Source organism: Gorilla gorilla, chromosome 1, assembly GCF_029281585.2.
Source record: "Gorilla gorilla gorilla isolate KB3781 chromosome 1, NHGRI_mGorGor1-v2.1_pri, whole genome shotgun sequence".
NCBI lineage: Eukaryota > Metazoa > Chordata > Mammalia > Primates > Hominidae > Gorilla > Gorilla gorilla.
The window spans coordinates 41675113-41691630 of NC_073224.2; the positions used below are offsets into that span (position 1 = coordinate 41675113).

The 16518-nt window shown below is 35.6% G+C and overlaps 1 protein-coding gene across 5 annotated transcripts in view; it reads right to left on the reverse strand.

Annotated features, from left to right (window-relative positions):
• KCNK2 (potassium two pore domain channel subfamily K member 2) overlaps positions 1-16518 on the reverse strand; it is a 200641-nt gene that overhangs the window by 97000 nt on the left and 87123 nt on the right. For all 5 annotated transcript variants that reach the window (XM_055379003.2, XM_063708610.1, XM_063708612.1 and 2 more), the window contains one exon: positions 14676-14793. In XM_055379003.2, the coding sequence (XP_055234978.1) occupies positions 14676-14793 (118 nt within the window). The remainder of the gene's footprint in view (positions 1-14675; positions 14794-16518) is intronic.

The following is a 16518-nucleotide window of genomic DNA, read 5'->3' on the forward strand; positions in this document are numbered from 1 at the left end:
GGATTAACTCATACATATATATGTCATACCATACTTATACTTTTTTTTTGAACCTCCACCTCCTGGGTTCAAGCAATTTTCCTGCCTCAGTCCCCCAAATAGCTGGGATTGCAGGCATGCACCACCAAGTCCAGCTAATTTTGTATTTTTAGTAGAGATGGGATTTCACCATGTTGGTTAGGCTGGTCTCAAACTGCTGATCTCAGGTGATCCACCCACCTTGGCCTCCCAAAGTGTTGGGATTACAGCTGTGAGCCACCACACCCAGCCATGTATATACATTTTTTTAAAAAATACCCATTGCAAACAAAAAATGGTCATCAACATGGGATTAATGAAATTATGACCTATGTCTAAAAGGAAAACTATGTAGCTGCTAAAACAATAAAGCAAATCTTCAACGAATGATTTTTTAAAATTTCATGACCTCTTATTATGTGGAGGTAGGAAGATATAGTGAGCTTCACTTGTATAATAAAGGAATGTATCTATATTAATTATAGACACACACACTTTCACACACACATATCCATACATAAATGATTCCTAGAATGATAAGAAATGGTAATCATATTTGACTCTGTAGGGGATGAGACACTGAAGGATCAGCTGCAGGAGGAAGACTTACCTGTCACTCTACATTCTTTACACTGCTTGTTTGTTTCTTATTGCTTAATGATGTATAGACACTCCTTATTAATTTTTAATAAAAGCATACAGTATTTTATTTTAAATGAGTATGCTATTAATTCCTCACTATTTGTATGCCCAAAGTTGCCATGTGAAAGAATATGATTTTCTTTCTGCATTAACATAAGCAAAGCACCTATCTTAAGTTGCCTTGATTTATATGCCCTTCCTAGAGTTTCCATGAATGTAAAAAGATAACCAGCACTGCACATCTTTGGACTTTCAGCAAACATTTATAAAAGTCAGCCAGGAAATATTGTAGAAAGACAAAGAGTGTATGAGAAGTGATTTGCAATCAAGTCTATGCTATTACTTTTCTTTCTATCATCATCCACATCAAGAGTGGCTTTATCATAACAATCTCCTTTCTATTATCATAAACTCATAATTTTCTTTTTTGAGACAGGGTCTCCCGCTGTTGCCCAGGTTGGAGTGCAGTGGCATGATTATGGCTCACTGTAGCCACCATGCTCGGCTAATTATTTTTTCTTTTGTAGAGACAAGGATCTTGCAATGTTGCCCAGGCTGGTCTCAAACTCCTGAACTCAGCAATTCTTGGCCTCCCAAAGTGATGGGATTATAAGAGTGAGCCGCTGTACCTGGTCTATACACCCACAATTTCTATCCCCTGATTTTTTCCTCTAAAAATATAGTGATCCCTTTTTCTGATACTTAGATTTCATTTTCTTGAAATTTTTCCCCCAAAGTCTGAATTTTTTAAACCAGAATGTCATGGCTTGAGATTGGTAGCACTCTAGTTTTCTTAAATGTAACATTTTGTATCATATTTACAGAAAACAACTCAGAATCTGCAGGAGAGGAGTACTGAAAATATCTGACACTATAACATCACCCAGAGCTAAGCAGTAGAATGAGATTTTCTTATTTTTAGAAATAAATTTCCCTGTGGTTTCCGTCTGAGCCCTATATACTCAGTTTTTGAAGCAGTTATTTTGTCTGCTAGCACCTACACTGGAACATGTTACTACGTTTCTAATACAGTATTTTCTCTCAATTTTTGAAGTAGCACAAAATTGCACTTTTTATCAATCTGAAAATTAAAACAAATTATACAAGCCAATGGTTCTAAACCCTTTTGTGGTTTATGGACCCCTTTGAGAATCTGATATGTGCTGTGGACCCTCTCTTCAGAACATGATTACAGGCTCTTAAAGCTTATCCAGCTGTCTTCCAATAGTTCATAAAAATTGAGTCACAAACCTTATTTCAATCTTCGATGAACAATAGGGAAAAACAAATACAGCAGCTTATTTAAAAATGAGAAATTTTATTTGCATAGTAATTAGGTTATTTACCACTGTTAAATACATTATCCTTTTGAGTTTTCACAAAACCCTGTGAGATAGCAAGTGCAATTATTATCATTCATCTATTAGAAAGTCATTTAGACTATTCACCTGAAGGAAGTAAATAACTCGGAAAAGTTCAATGACCTGGTCAAAAGCACAAAGTGAAAAAATATTAGAATCAGGATTCAAATCAGGTGTTCTATTTATAAATCTTATTTTTCTTCACCTTACATTCTTTCCTTTAGTCCAGTATTTGGCAATCTTTTTCTGTGAAGGAATTGATAGTAAATATTTTCAGCTTTGGAGGCCATATGGTCTCTGCTGTAAGTATTTGATTCTGCCATTATAGCATGAAGGCAGCCAAAGTCAATACAAAACAAATGGGCATGGCTGTGTTCTAATAATTACATAAAACAGGTGACATGCTTGATTTTGCTCATGGGTTATAGTTTTCTGACCCTGAATTATCACCTTTATGAAAAAAATGACCTAAATCTTTTAACTTATTTTCCTAAATAGTTTGAATGTTTTTATCATCGTGATATTGACCTTGTTAAGTGATCATTGGTACAATACTCTAAATGCTAATGGAATCCCTAAGTAATATCATCACCAATAACAGCAAAATCTCTGCCAAAAACCTATGATAAAACTGTTACATATTAATTTTCATTTTTATTTTGAGACAATTTCACTGATGAAACCATCATCTAGGAAGGTACTTTTGAAACATAATCCCCTTCAATAACACAATAGGAGTCAATATTACATGGAAAAAATTAAATATTTTTTGCATTAATAAAGTTAAAAAGACAGTTTGGAAAAGCAAATTAAAATATAAAATACAGTTTTTTATCGTGTTAAATGACTTTGGATATTGAATAACATTAAAGGAGGGTATAATAGTAGTATACGTGTTTACAAAAAGATTATGGAAGTCATCAAGGCTGTCATCAGATATCCTGCTTCACTTGAGCACCCTTGAAGTTGGTTTGGCCAATGTCATATGAGTGAAAACAACATGTGCACTTGTATGAAGCTTTATCAGCCAGTGTTCAATGTGCCTCATTCTGGTCCCTAAGCCACAGGGATCATGGAAGAACCTGGAACACCACCTGCAAAGGTCTCTTAGCGAGTACAATGAGGAGAACCCTCCTGCCTATCCACACTGGACACTGACTGTAAACAAGAAATAGACTTTTGTAAGGCCATCATGATATGGGAATTGTCACAGAATATATCTTAGCATATCCTAACTAATATAAGAGCATAGATTTTAAAAAATCATTTAAAAAGGTTTATACTAATATTAATCTTTATTATGCTTGGTTAATTAAAAGAAATACCTCAAGATAACATTACATGCTATTTTGAGGCCAGGCATGGTGGCTCACACCTGTAATCCTAGCACTTTGAGAGGCCAACGTGGGTGGACTGCTTGAGCTCAGGAGTTTGAGACCAGCCTGGGCAACATGATGAGACCCTGACTCTACTAAAAATATAAAAAATTAGCCGGACATGGTGGCACACACCTGTAGTCCTAGCTACTCAGGAGATTGAGGCAGGAGAATCACTTGAACCTAGGAGGTGGAGGTTGAAGTGAACCGGGGTCATGCTACACCTGGTGACAGAGTGAGACTCTGCCTCCAGAAGTAAAAAAAAGGTGGTAACATTATACACTATTTTGAATGATCACATTTTGGATTATCTATATATCATTAAAATAACTGGTTGGTAGGCCAGGCACGGTGGCTAACGCCTGTAAACCCAGCACTTTGGGAGGCCGAGGTGGGTGGATCATGAGGTCAAGAGATTGAGAACATCCTGGCCAACATGGTGAAACCCCGTCTCTACTAAAAATACAAAAATTAGCTGGGCATGGTGGCACATGCCTGTAGTCCCAGCTACTCGGGAGGCTGAGGCAGGAGAATCGCTTGAACCCAGGAGGCGGAGGTTGCAGTGAGCCAAGATCGCGCCACTGCGCTCCAGCCTGGGTGACAGAGCAAGACTCCATCTCAAAAATAAATAAATAAATAAATAAAATAAAAAATAACTGGTTGGCCATTTCATTAAATTAAAATAAAAATTAACTAGATGAAGAAATAGTCAAGTGTGACACAGCCTTGTGGGAATAACTGGTTTGGGACTGAATTTTGTACATTCAAACTATGGTAAACAATTTTTTTTTAATTTTTATATTATAAAAATTAGGGGTATGAATTAAAGCTATAAGAAACAATCAATTTTATTTTTTAAATATTAGTGGCAGAAATAAATATGTAAAAAATAATATTGGCTTACACTAATAATAAAATAAAAATTAGTCAACAATAAAGTTAGCTTACCCTAAAAATTAGTATACAGTCATTCAATATACAAACTATTTTCATATATGCGGCCTCATTTAGTCTTCACAACTCTTGAGAAATACTAGCCCCAGTTGACAAATGAGAAAATTAAGGATAATAGAACTGTGATTTGCCCAGAATCACACTAGCTTTGCCTAGCTAGTGGCAAAGACAAAACCCTGAACCTAAGTTTTCTGAAGTGAAATCTGATGTTCCTTGTACTGTATCACTCCTTTAAAAAAATGTAGAGTTATTTCCCTTCTAAGCAGCATAAGCAAAACTAGTCTGCATCAATATGTACAGCACATGATTTTAGTTGTAGTATAATGCTAATTAGGAGGTCATGTCTGCAGTCTTTTTTTCCATCAAGTTAAAACATAGCTTCACAAAGTTGTCTACAGGTACCACTGAAATTATCTATTAAAACATGTATGCTTTAAACAGAGGCTATTTAGGCTGAATATGACTTATTTCATATTCCTCATGATACTATAATTTATAATAAGAAATATACATACATATATATATATATATATATATAGGTCTTCATCCCAAGTTCCTGGCACAGAGCCCCCTAAAACCCTTGTAATTTCCAGAGCAAAAGGGTTACTAGGAGGACCTTTTATTCTAATAATCGGTCTTTGATCCTGGTTCTTGACACAGAGCTCCAATCCCTTAGAATTTCCTGGGTGATAGGAGCATCTTTTGTTCTAATGAGGTGATTCTTACTGGGTTCCTGGATAGCTTCAGATGGGGGCTGGTCACCAGAAAAAAAACAAGCCATGACTACAAGTTTGGAACTTTCAGCCCCATCTCAATTCTCCAGAAAGGTGAGAAGAACTGGAGATTGATAATCAACCACACCTAGATGATGAAGCTTTCATAAAAATCTCTGAACTATGGGGTTTGGAGAGCTTTGGGGTTGCAGAACACATGGATGCATCCCAGAGAGGTTGTGGAACCTCCTCACCCCTTCCTACATCCCTTTCCCTATGTATGTCTTTCATCTGTATCCCTTGTCATATCCTTTGTAATAAACCGGTAAATGTCAGTAAACTATTCCCTGAGTTCTGTGAGCTGCTCCAGATGAAAACCAGGGAGGCTCGAACTTGTGACCAGCATGTGGAGTGGGGGCAGTCTTGTGGGACTGAGCCCTTCACCTGTGGGATCTGATGCTAATTCCAGGTAGACAGTGTCAGAATTGAATTGAAGTAGAGGAAACCCAGCTGGTGTCCAGTGGAGAACTGCAGAAAAATCCCACACATCTGGTGTCAGAAATGCCCTGTGTCAAGTCGTAAGAACACAGTGGGAGAATTTTTTTTTTTCTTTTACACCCTTACTTTCATTTTTTCTTCTCTAGCTGCTTGGCTTTGGCAATTTCACTCTTTGTTAACATCTTTAATAAGGGATATTTATGCCTAAAGGGGAGAGGTAGGAGACACCAACCAAACTTGGCCTCTTGTTTGTTGTTTTTGCTTTAAAATTAAAGTTGGAAGGGGAAGAAATTTAAGATTAGCAATTAATGTGCATTTTTGGATAACCTGTGGGTTTCAGTAGTTCATATCATCACTAGTCCTCCCAATGCTCTGTTAGAACCAAGAGTTGGCTGTATGGAATTCCTTTCCATTTGGAATAAGTCACGTCAGCATTGTACTTTAGGTACACATAAACCACAATAGTTAAACATGAACTTCATTTGGCACAGGTACTTTTTTTGTAAACATCATGCAATATGCACCCTACCACATAAATAACAATGCCAATTTTCCAAGAGTAAGTAAGATTGCACAAGTCTAAAATTAAAAAAAAAAAGAATTAGGAAGAAAACAAACATGCAGCTTAATTACCAGCTGAAAGTAGACAGGCCTGAACAAACATTGTCACATTCCTTTCTTATCAAACAAAACACCCGAGACACATAGAAAAAAAGTTTCTGATAATCATCACACCTAGTTTTAATCACATTCAGAGCAATACTTGGATGTCTGGTGGTCAGTCAGATGCTCTGCAAAATCTATAATCTAGAATGAACAGCTCTGCATTTCAGAAGTTAGGAAGGGGGGATGACAAGAAAAAATAGGTTCTGTCTTTATTCAGGGCATGAACTTCATGACTATTCCTTGCTTCCAATTTTTGGATAATTTCAAGATCACAACATTTAACAGTGATTGCTTTTCAGACGATTAAAATATGCTATTGAAAACTTTTCAAAATTATTCAGTAATGGGTGAAAGTGTGTTTTGTTTCAGAATACAAGCAATTCCTGACTTGAATTACACTAGAGATATGGGCAACTATGATGCTGGTACCCAATGTGCAAACTTTCTCTTGCTGAAGCTTCTGTTAGATCTATAATATATTGTTATGTTTTCTCCTGTTACCAAAAACAAACAAAAAAACCCAAAACAAAACAAATTATGCCTAACTTCTGGGAAGATTATATCCCAATGTTCTCAAATCCCTTTACAGCTAGCACAGGATTCTGGGTACTAGGTGCTCTTCTTGCCTGATGTAACATACATAGGCAATGAGAAGAGATGACTAATCTATTTCATTATTGCTTTGGAGTCTACAATACTATTTATGTAGTAATTCAGCTTTATTCCCTATCAAATATACTTTTTCACTCTGCCAACTTAGCTATCATTCATAAGAAATTTTCTCTGAGAAACACATTTTAACTTAGAAAATAAATAAGCCTACATGAAGATTTTTGAGTGGCAGGAGCAAACGTTATTAATAATATCCCGATATGGGTTTTGTTTTCATTAATTTAAGTAGATGGGATAAATAACACAAAATAAAAGACCCAAATTTAATTTCAATTTTTGTATTTCAAATACACAATACTGAAAGTACATATTTTGGAAAAATAATCATCTACTTTCACGAGCTTGCATAAAGAAAAATGCAATGAGATTGTAGAGTAGGAACTGGAAGTCACCTTGCAAAATTCATTGTCTTTTAAGCTGCCTGAGAGAACCTCAATGGACTCCCAAAATCCAATACACAATTCTCTGAGAACATGCAAGAGACTAGTGAAATGCCACAGAGTTATGAGTGTACTAAGTTAATAAGTTAGCACCCAACAGGCAGAGCTACAATGACGGCATCCTTTGGGAAAAGGCTTACTGACAAATTCCACACCACTGCTTCAGGTCCATTCATTTCCAAGTTCAGGCAGTGGCTTCTGTGGTCATAAAGTTGAACAGAAAACACAATTTTTCCTCATCCTTTCAAGTTATAGTTTTGTCCCACATCCAACAGAAAGAAAGGTATTAGACTCCCTGCTGAAAACAAGCATAGGCTTTGCGGTGTTCAATATACTTTCTGTATTTCCAAAAGTGACTCCTTTTTATCTGGAATTGCTTGTTAAAATTACTGCAAACTTTTAATTTTCTTCCTGGTGTTTTTTTGTTTTGTTTTGTTTTCGTAATTACTTAAGCATTATACCAAACTGGAAAAATACAAGTTTGCAGTAAGTCTGTGATTGTTATCATAATAGCTTTAGCAATTCAATCTAGGTAAAAGCCAACTGAAAGCCCCAGTGGCAGGTTCAAAATATAGAAACAAAAATACAAACAAAAAATCACAGAAACTGTTTAGCCAAATTCAATCTCTACACTCCGGTGATAGAAAATAAGAGTCATTTGAAAATATGAGAAATGTTGCTCTAAGGAAAAATTAAGTTTTTCATTAAGACTGAAGAGAAATGCTTTGGTATCTTAAAGTCACTGTAGACCATAGTGGCCTTCTTGTTATTTGCATTCTGACACTCAGATATAATAATTGAGTGATAAATGTAGGCAACTCCTAACCCTGACATTGCAGTTTACTTTCCACTGGAGAATATTTTATTATTTTAAATATAATTATATTAAATTACATTAACATATAACTAGATTAATATATAATTATAATTAATATAATTTTATATATTAATAATTTGCATACATTAATATCAACATATTTTTATATAAAATAATATATGAATATAATACATAATAATATAAGTATATAAAATATAAATATACTAATTACATATTACTATATCAATATAATTAATATGTAATATATAATAAATTGATATCATATTTATATAATTATTAAAATTATAATTTTAATGCTTCCAAGTAATAAAATCTTCTCACATTTTATTCTAATCTTTAAATTGGTCTTGAAATAGAATACAGTTGTCCATACGTCATTTTTGCCAACTGCCTTTCCCATAGTTTAACTGATAAGCTTTAAAAAAAGGTTAAAAATAAAAAAAACTTAAAAATTAAATGCTAAGCCCTCTAAAGCATTATTCTGAGAGGAGTATATCTCCATCTGTAAACTTTTTTTAAGACCACATATCTGTCCACCTTTCACCCTCCTCACTGCTACCTCCTTACTTCAAGTCAACATCTTTTCCCATATGGATTAATAGATTAACATGTTTGTGAGATGTTTCCTCCACCCAGTTCTCTGATTCTCTAACAACAACAATTCAATTCAATTCTATAGGAGTCCAGACCTACAGATTAAGAGCTCAGTCCACAGGACAGCTTCCAGGTCAGACACCAGTAGCAAATGGCATGCTGTGCTGCTCACATTTCTGCCTGGCCAGCTGCAAATTCAGGGGTTCCTAGGACCTCTCCTCAGATTGGTTAACTCCCTAGAAAGATTCACAGAACTCTGGAAAGCATTTTCCTTACTAATGCTGTCTATCATAAAGGATATAATTTAGGAACGGCCAAATGGAAGAGATGTATTTGGGTATGCGTAGAAGTAGGGGGTACGGAGCTTCTATGTTCCACAGCTTCCCCCGCCATACTACCCTCCCACCACCAGTATTCACCAACCCAGAAGCTCTCTGAACTCCATCATTTAGGGGATTTTATGGAGCTTTCATTAAGTAGGCCTGACGATTAAATAATTGGCCATTGGTGATTAAACTCAACCTCTGGCCATTCTTCCCTCCCCAGAGTGCTGGGAGTGAGGCTGAAAGTTCCAATCTGATAATCACATGGTTGGTTTCTCTGGCTATTAGCCCCCATCTTGAAGCTATCTAGCAGCCCACCAGTAGTCACCTCATTAGCATAAACTCAGACATGGTTGAAAGAGGCTTGTTTTGAATAACAGAAGACATTCCCATCACTCAGAAAATCCCAAGGTTTCTAGGAGCTCTGGGCCAAGAACCTGGGTCAAAGACCAAATATATTTTTGTATTATACCACATTTTTCACTGGTCTTCTGCTTCAGCTTTTGCCTTCTGAATGACAGCCAGCATCACATCATGCTTGTTTGTCTTTTGCTTAAATCTTTCAGTGGCTGCCTACTGAATTTAGCATGTTACCATGACCTATAGAGTCCTACATGATCTTGCTGCTTCTTATCTCTCTAACCTCACTTCTTTCTCCTGCTCCCCTTCCTCCAGTCCCCCAGGCACTGCCTCATCTGTATTCTTTGAACATGCCAAAATCTGTCCCACCCAGATCTTTGCATTGTTGTGCCCTTTGCCTTCATTAATCTTTCCACTTTTCTTTACATAGCTGATTTATTTTCATCATTCAGGGTTCAGCTTAAATGTCACCTCCTCAGAGAGTTCTTGAATCAGCCTCTTTAGAACACCTCCCACTCCCTGCTCCGGCTCCATCATCTACTCTCTATCATGAGTTTCTTTTGCTACATTTATTGCAATCATTCATGCTCTTGTTTTTAATGTACTGATTGATCATTGGTTTCTTCAACCCCAATATTTCTAGTCTTGCTGAATTCAAGAAGAAACAAACAAACAAACAAAAAATGGGTGTAGGGGGAGAAGGGAATGACTAAAATGAATCTTCCTAAAATAATACAACATATAAAATCTTGGCCATATTTTTACTCCTTTCTCACAAAAAAAATCAACTAGCACTGTCCATGAGTTACAAGACTGCTGCCTAAATATTCACTTCACTTTCAATATTTTGACTCTTGTCTCTTCATTCTATTAGTCACCAAGGCCTACTGATTCTTATATCTGATTATTTCGACATTTTGTGGTTACTCCTGTCCTTCCACACCAACTCCAATCATCCCTGTCAATACATCCCTCCTTCCCTGGATCACTGCAATGCCTCCTAACTGCTCTCTCAGACAAACTGTCAGTATTCGCTAATCCTCTTCCTGACAAATGTCACTTTTAAACTTTTACTTCACTTTTATTAAAAATCCATGTTCCATCTTATTGTAGTAGATCCTCAAAAATGGGATTATTTTCAATGCATTCTTTTCATCTAAAGCAGTCAACATTACTTCCCACTACTTCTTTAAACAATTCCTTTAAACAAGTCTACTCTAACACTTACCTTTCTATCACCAAAACAAATCCAGCTAACTTCTCTTTTTGGATTTTTGCTTAGTCATGCCACAGACTGGGAGGCTTTTTCCCCTTCCTCAGTCTAAATCAAAACATTTTCTTCAAGGCACAGTTCAAATCCAACTTCCCCACTTAAGCCTTTCCTTTCAATTCCAGCCCGTGTATTCTTCCCTTTTTCTCAATTCTCATAGCACTGAAACCCCTGCTCTGTGTTACATTTGATTATCCAAGACTTATTTTTGTTATGCTTCAGTCATTTCATATGTGGAAATGTTGTCTCCCAAATGAGATTGCAAGCAGGGACTACGTCCTTACTTCCTTTGTACTCCTGGCAGCAGCAGAAGTAGCACAGATCCAGCAGGAGCTTCTTACATTGACTTACTGATTAAAATGATTCTGAGGATGAATCCCATCAACTCCCAGCAGCCATTCTAGATAAATGGCAATAGCCAAACAGACCACACTGTCTTTTACCTCTGATCTTTTCCACATGAGCTCCCGATGCCTGCAAGCCTCCCTTTCCAACTTTCTTCACCCAGCAAATTCCTAATTCTTTCCAGTCAACTGGGACAATGCCTACTAAGGAAAAGGAAGCATCCCTCAACTCTTTCTCACTCAATATCTACCCACCCAATATCTATGTAAAGTGTTGCACCAATATGTTCCCATTAAATGCTCTTAACTCACAACTCTTGGCACACTGTATTGTAAATGTGTATTTACTCACACTTCTCCCTGACTGATCTATGTACAACTTAAAGTCAAGGAATTTATTTTTTATCTTTACAGCAACAGAGTGATAGTGTTTTATTATTTGTTGAATTAATAAATAGACAAACAAACTGGCAATGAAATCTGTTGAAAGGGCTAATAATTTAGCCTCACAGGTATCAATATGGTGTTATGTAATTTCCAATAAGTCATAATTCAGACCATATAAAATGCCTATTTGTTTTTAGTTTCAAAAATAATTATTATGCACCCAATATGTATCAGGCATTTGGAGATACAGATAAGATCCAAATAATTAAAAATCCCTAACTTCATAGAGCTTGCATTTTACTACGAAAAATCAGCAAGGGACTATGGCTTTTGCTCTGACTGAGTTGGAAACCACAGCAGAGTTCTGAACAGAAGGTTTCTGCAATGCTGCTGGCATGCGATGATGCTGCTTTGGACAAAAATGGTGGCAATTTGAATGTGGAGCAGTGGTTAAAGTATGTATATAATTTAAAGGCAAAGCCAACAGGACTGGTATATGGAATGGAAGTGGCATATGAGAGAAAAGGAATGGTCAAGAATGGATTTCAGTCTGTGCAACTATGGAATAGAATTTGTGAAGAATTTGGAAGGGTATAACTTTGGAAAGGATGTTTAGATATATGAAGAGAATTCTAAACTTTGGTCTTAAATTTTAATATTTTATTTTGTATAACTTCCTTGGGCATATTTCCAAGGAATAGTAAGGATCATGTCTGCTTCTTAGAAAAACTGATGAAATTGAACACAAAAACCTTGGACAACTGTGGCCAACTCAGCTCCGTGAAGCACTGCCTGTACCAGGAACCCTATAAAAGCCACTGCAATTTATTTTCCAAAACCCTCCCAACTTCTAATGTCATTTTAAAATGTCTTATGCAACGCAGCTATTGCTAAAGGTCATAATTTCTATGATTGCTAAAAATGACTTCAAAGTTCACACAATTATTATCATTAGCAATATTATTAATTATACTTTGAATTTTATGGAATAATGACTTTAATGTCAAATGCACACTTAGGAAAGAGGCCAAATTTTTTCCCTTGCCCAAGACCACCATAACCTAGTCCAAGATTAGAGGACGTGGTGTTGACCTCAAGAGTAAAAGACCATGCAGTAAAAAGTCCTCATGTGGGTCACTCAGAATGACTTAATCCACTGAAGACTAAAGCCTGAGATAGAACCATAGGAGATCTGGGCTGTCAGGCAGCTACCTAAAGGGCCTAAATGATCAGCTACTGTGCTTAATGGCTATAATTTGGAGTAAGGCTGGTAATAATGGCTTATATTTTTTCATGTGTTGAAGTGTATGTCTGCAAAACTTACTGTATTTGGGGATTCAAAAAATGAGACTGTTTATAAACACACAGGGCAACAGTAAGTCTGTATAATGACTGAGTCTCCTGCAAAATAATTTAGTGGTGGTCATGATGAGTTATAACTTAGACTTTTGAATTTTCATTGGCAGAAACAAACCATTCTCACTCAGTCTGTAAGCTTTTTTTCTTCTAGACTCTAAGTAGTTTACACAATAAATAGTTATTTCCATAGTAGAAATGGCCAAGATGTCTAAGCCCCAAACTCAACCTGTTATTATGGTTAGAAATCAAGGTTGCCTTTCTTCCAGATTTTCACAGCCACACAACTTTTGACCTAGCTGATGGAAATGTAAGAGTAAACATAGTTTCTTGACCTCTTAAAAAAGGCAAAAAATCAGCACGCTAAAGTATGTATTTTGCTGGTATGTGATCCAGCGCAAAGAGGCACTATAGTGGACTCATAACAATAGAACAGTAGAAATACCTGTAAAAGGAAAACTTTTAAGTCAGAGTTCATCCATAAATTTTCCATGTTCTCCTATTTAGTACTTTGATATAATCTACTGATATGAAAATGTTATACATGTCATAATTTATGAATGACATCAAAAAATAAGATTAAAACTTTTAGGATTTCAATTTATCCCATAATCTGAAATTAGTCCCATGAGATGAAAATCTCTTCACAAAGGTATGTGGAAAGAAAAGACTCCCTTTTTTACATATATTTTCTCACATCTGAAATTCCTTCATAACTATGATGAGCCCATTTCCTTCTCTTTCTTAAAAAATATGCTTTAAATGCATCTCTTTCCATGAACAAGGCAGCTATTACCCTTCCCAAGTCTCACAGAATGACAAACATGGCTTTCTTTTTTTTTCAAATTTTATTTTATATATATATATATATATTTATTATACTTCAAGTTCTAGGGTACATGTGCACAACGTGCAGGTTTGTTACATATGTATACATGTGCCATGTTGGTGTGCTGCACCCATTGACTCATCATTTACATTAGGTGTATCTCCTAATGCTATCCCTCCCCCATCTCCCCACCCCACAACAGGCCCCGGTGTGTGATGTTCCCCTTCCTGTGTCCAAGTGTTCTCATTCACAAACATAGCTTTCACTGTGGGGGCTGTGTTTAGGTTTCCTGAATAGCTTTTGGGCACTGAATGACAAACTAGCAGAGAGAGGACATCTACATGTACCCATTCTGCCGCTTTAGAAGATGCCAAACATATGTGTCAGTGAGTTGAAAAAACAGACCACGTTCCATTATGCAACCCTTTCAACATTATAACAAACAATGCGATTAAAAGGTAAAACATCAGGGGTCTAAACTTTCATACTTTTTATAATCCTCACATTTCAGTGTTAAATTTTTATATATGTGCTACGGGCAAAATATAATGTATAAAAAAAAGCCCTGAAGTAATCATCATAAATGACCGTATAACAGGCACAATCTGTTAAAATGTGGAGTTAAAATTTACAAATTCGAAAAGGTGATATCACGTAAGAACTTCCATGAAAAGAATGTCAAAATTGCTACACAAAAAATATCAAAAATTCAGGAAAATTAAAAACTAATTGTCTAAAGAAATAATCATTTTAAGCTGTTTCTTGACATTACTACCATTAGTCAAACGACTGACTGCATTGCTTCTGTTTCACATGTATTTTAAAGTCAACTCAGTATTCTAAAATAACAACTAATTCATTTCCATTATTCCTTTGTTTAAATCTTTAAATCCCCTTTTCAAAATCAATTTACTATAATCTAGTTTTTCTACCTTAAGTAGATCATTTTGCCCAACTATACAAAAAATTCAAACAAATGGATTTTAGCTCACAAACGGTATCAAAACAAAAAACAAAAATAAGTTGTCTCCTACCTATGGTTGTAATAACAGTGCCAGCAAAGAAGAAGGAACTTCCCAAATCCCAGTGACTGATTTGATTGGAGGTGTTTCCTAACGGTATAATCCCTGCATTTATTGCTGCCACTATTTGCTGCAAGTTTAAAAAAAAATTTATCAGTACACATGAATCACACAGAGGCATCAAACAGCATATATTCCACCCCAGAAATGACTTATTTGACAAAAAGAATCAACTCTAACATTTTGCTCTTCCATTTAAAATGTATAATATAGCTTAAAACTTTATACTGGAGAATTTAATAACAGTTAAGTTATAAGAAACTGACATGTGATATCAAGTGAATTGATTGGCATGAAGGTTATAATAATGCACCAACATGCATTCATATTGTCATCCATTAACATATTTAATAACTTATTTGAATTAACAACTAAATTTAACAATGTCCTCCAGTAACCACCACAGCGTAAAAATAGCAGGTTGCAAACTATAGTTACAATAATATATAATAGCTTCATCAAAAAGAAAGTATTTCCAAAGTGCTGCTCATTTCAAATGTTAAATATATGATCCAAGTCTGGGTTGGCTATAACTGTACCAAGCCTATATCAAAAAGAGCTAGCAAAACAACTTAAGATGAAAAGGAAAAGGCAACAGGACTTCACTTTCAAGCTTAAGGCAGTCCATGTAGATCTAGACTCTTAGAATTTCTACAGATTTTAATAAATTCTATGACAATGAGAATCACCAAAGCTCTGTAGATGACAATCTGCCAGCAATATTACATAGAGACCACTAAGATCTATTGCTGAGAATGTTGAGTAGTACTAAGAGAAAGACAGAAATATGACATTATAATCCCTTCTTCAATCATCCCATGTTGGGAGGTGGGGGTTGGAGAAGGAGAAGCACAAAAGATAAGACAATATGTTAGGACAAAATGTACAGTAGAAGAGAGATAGATTATAGGGGATGATGTTTCAGTTGGAAATATAGCTTTGGAGATCTTTACTGCTTAATTTTCATATTATAGAATTGGAAGAAACATCATTTGATAAGGAAATTAAAGGCCAAGAGAAGAACAGTGGTTGGTTTAAGGTTACACAGTTTGCTGGCAAATGGACAATAAGTACACTCTGAAAATGGGGTACTACTCAAGTAAGTCACAGGCACATGAAAAAGAACGGGTAACCCATAGCTGAAATGTAATACAAAATCTCATTTCAGAACTGACCGTTATGAAATATGTCTGATTTGTCTTAATCTATTAATTAAAATATCAATAGTTCTGTGTAAATTAAATTGCATTGTTTTTATTTACTTTAACAGTGATATATGATCTTTGTAAAAAAAATAGGAAAATAAAAAAAGGCATAAAGAAGATAATAAAAAGTACCCATAATTCCAGAATCCAGAGATAACCACTTTTAATGTATTACAATATCTACCCCTGGCAGTTTTATATCCTCTTTTACATATTTGTATTCTCTACTCTTAGTTAATACTATTCCACATGCAGGGTTTTTTTGTCATTACCATATTTATTTAATCATTGCCCAACATGTAGATATATATGTTGTTCTAAAATTTGAATTAATATAAAATGTGCTGTTGTGAACATATTTATGTATAAATATTTTCCTATTTCTGAACATTTCCCCAGGAGAGATTGCTAGGAATAAAACTGTCACATTAAAGATTATGAATGTTTTCGGTGGGGCACAGTGGCTCACGCCTGTAATCCCAGCACTTTGGAAGGCCGAGGCGGGCGGATCACGAGGTCAGCAGATCGAGACCATCCTGGCTAACGCGGTGAAACCCAGTCTCTACTAAAAATACAAAAAACTAGCCGAG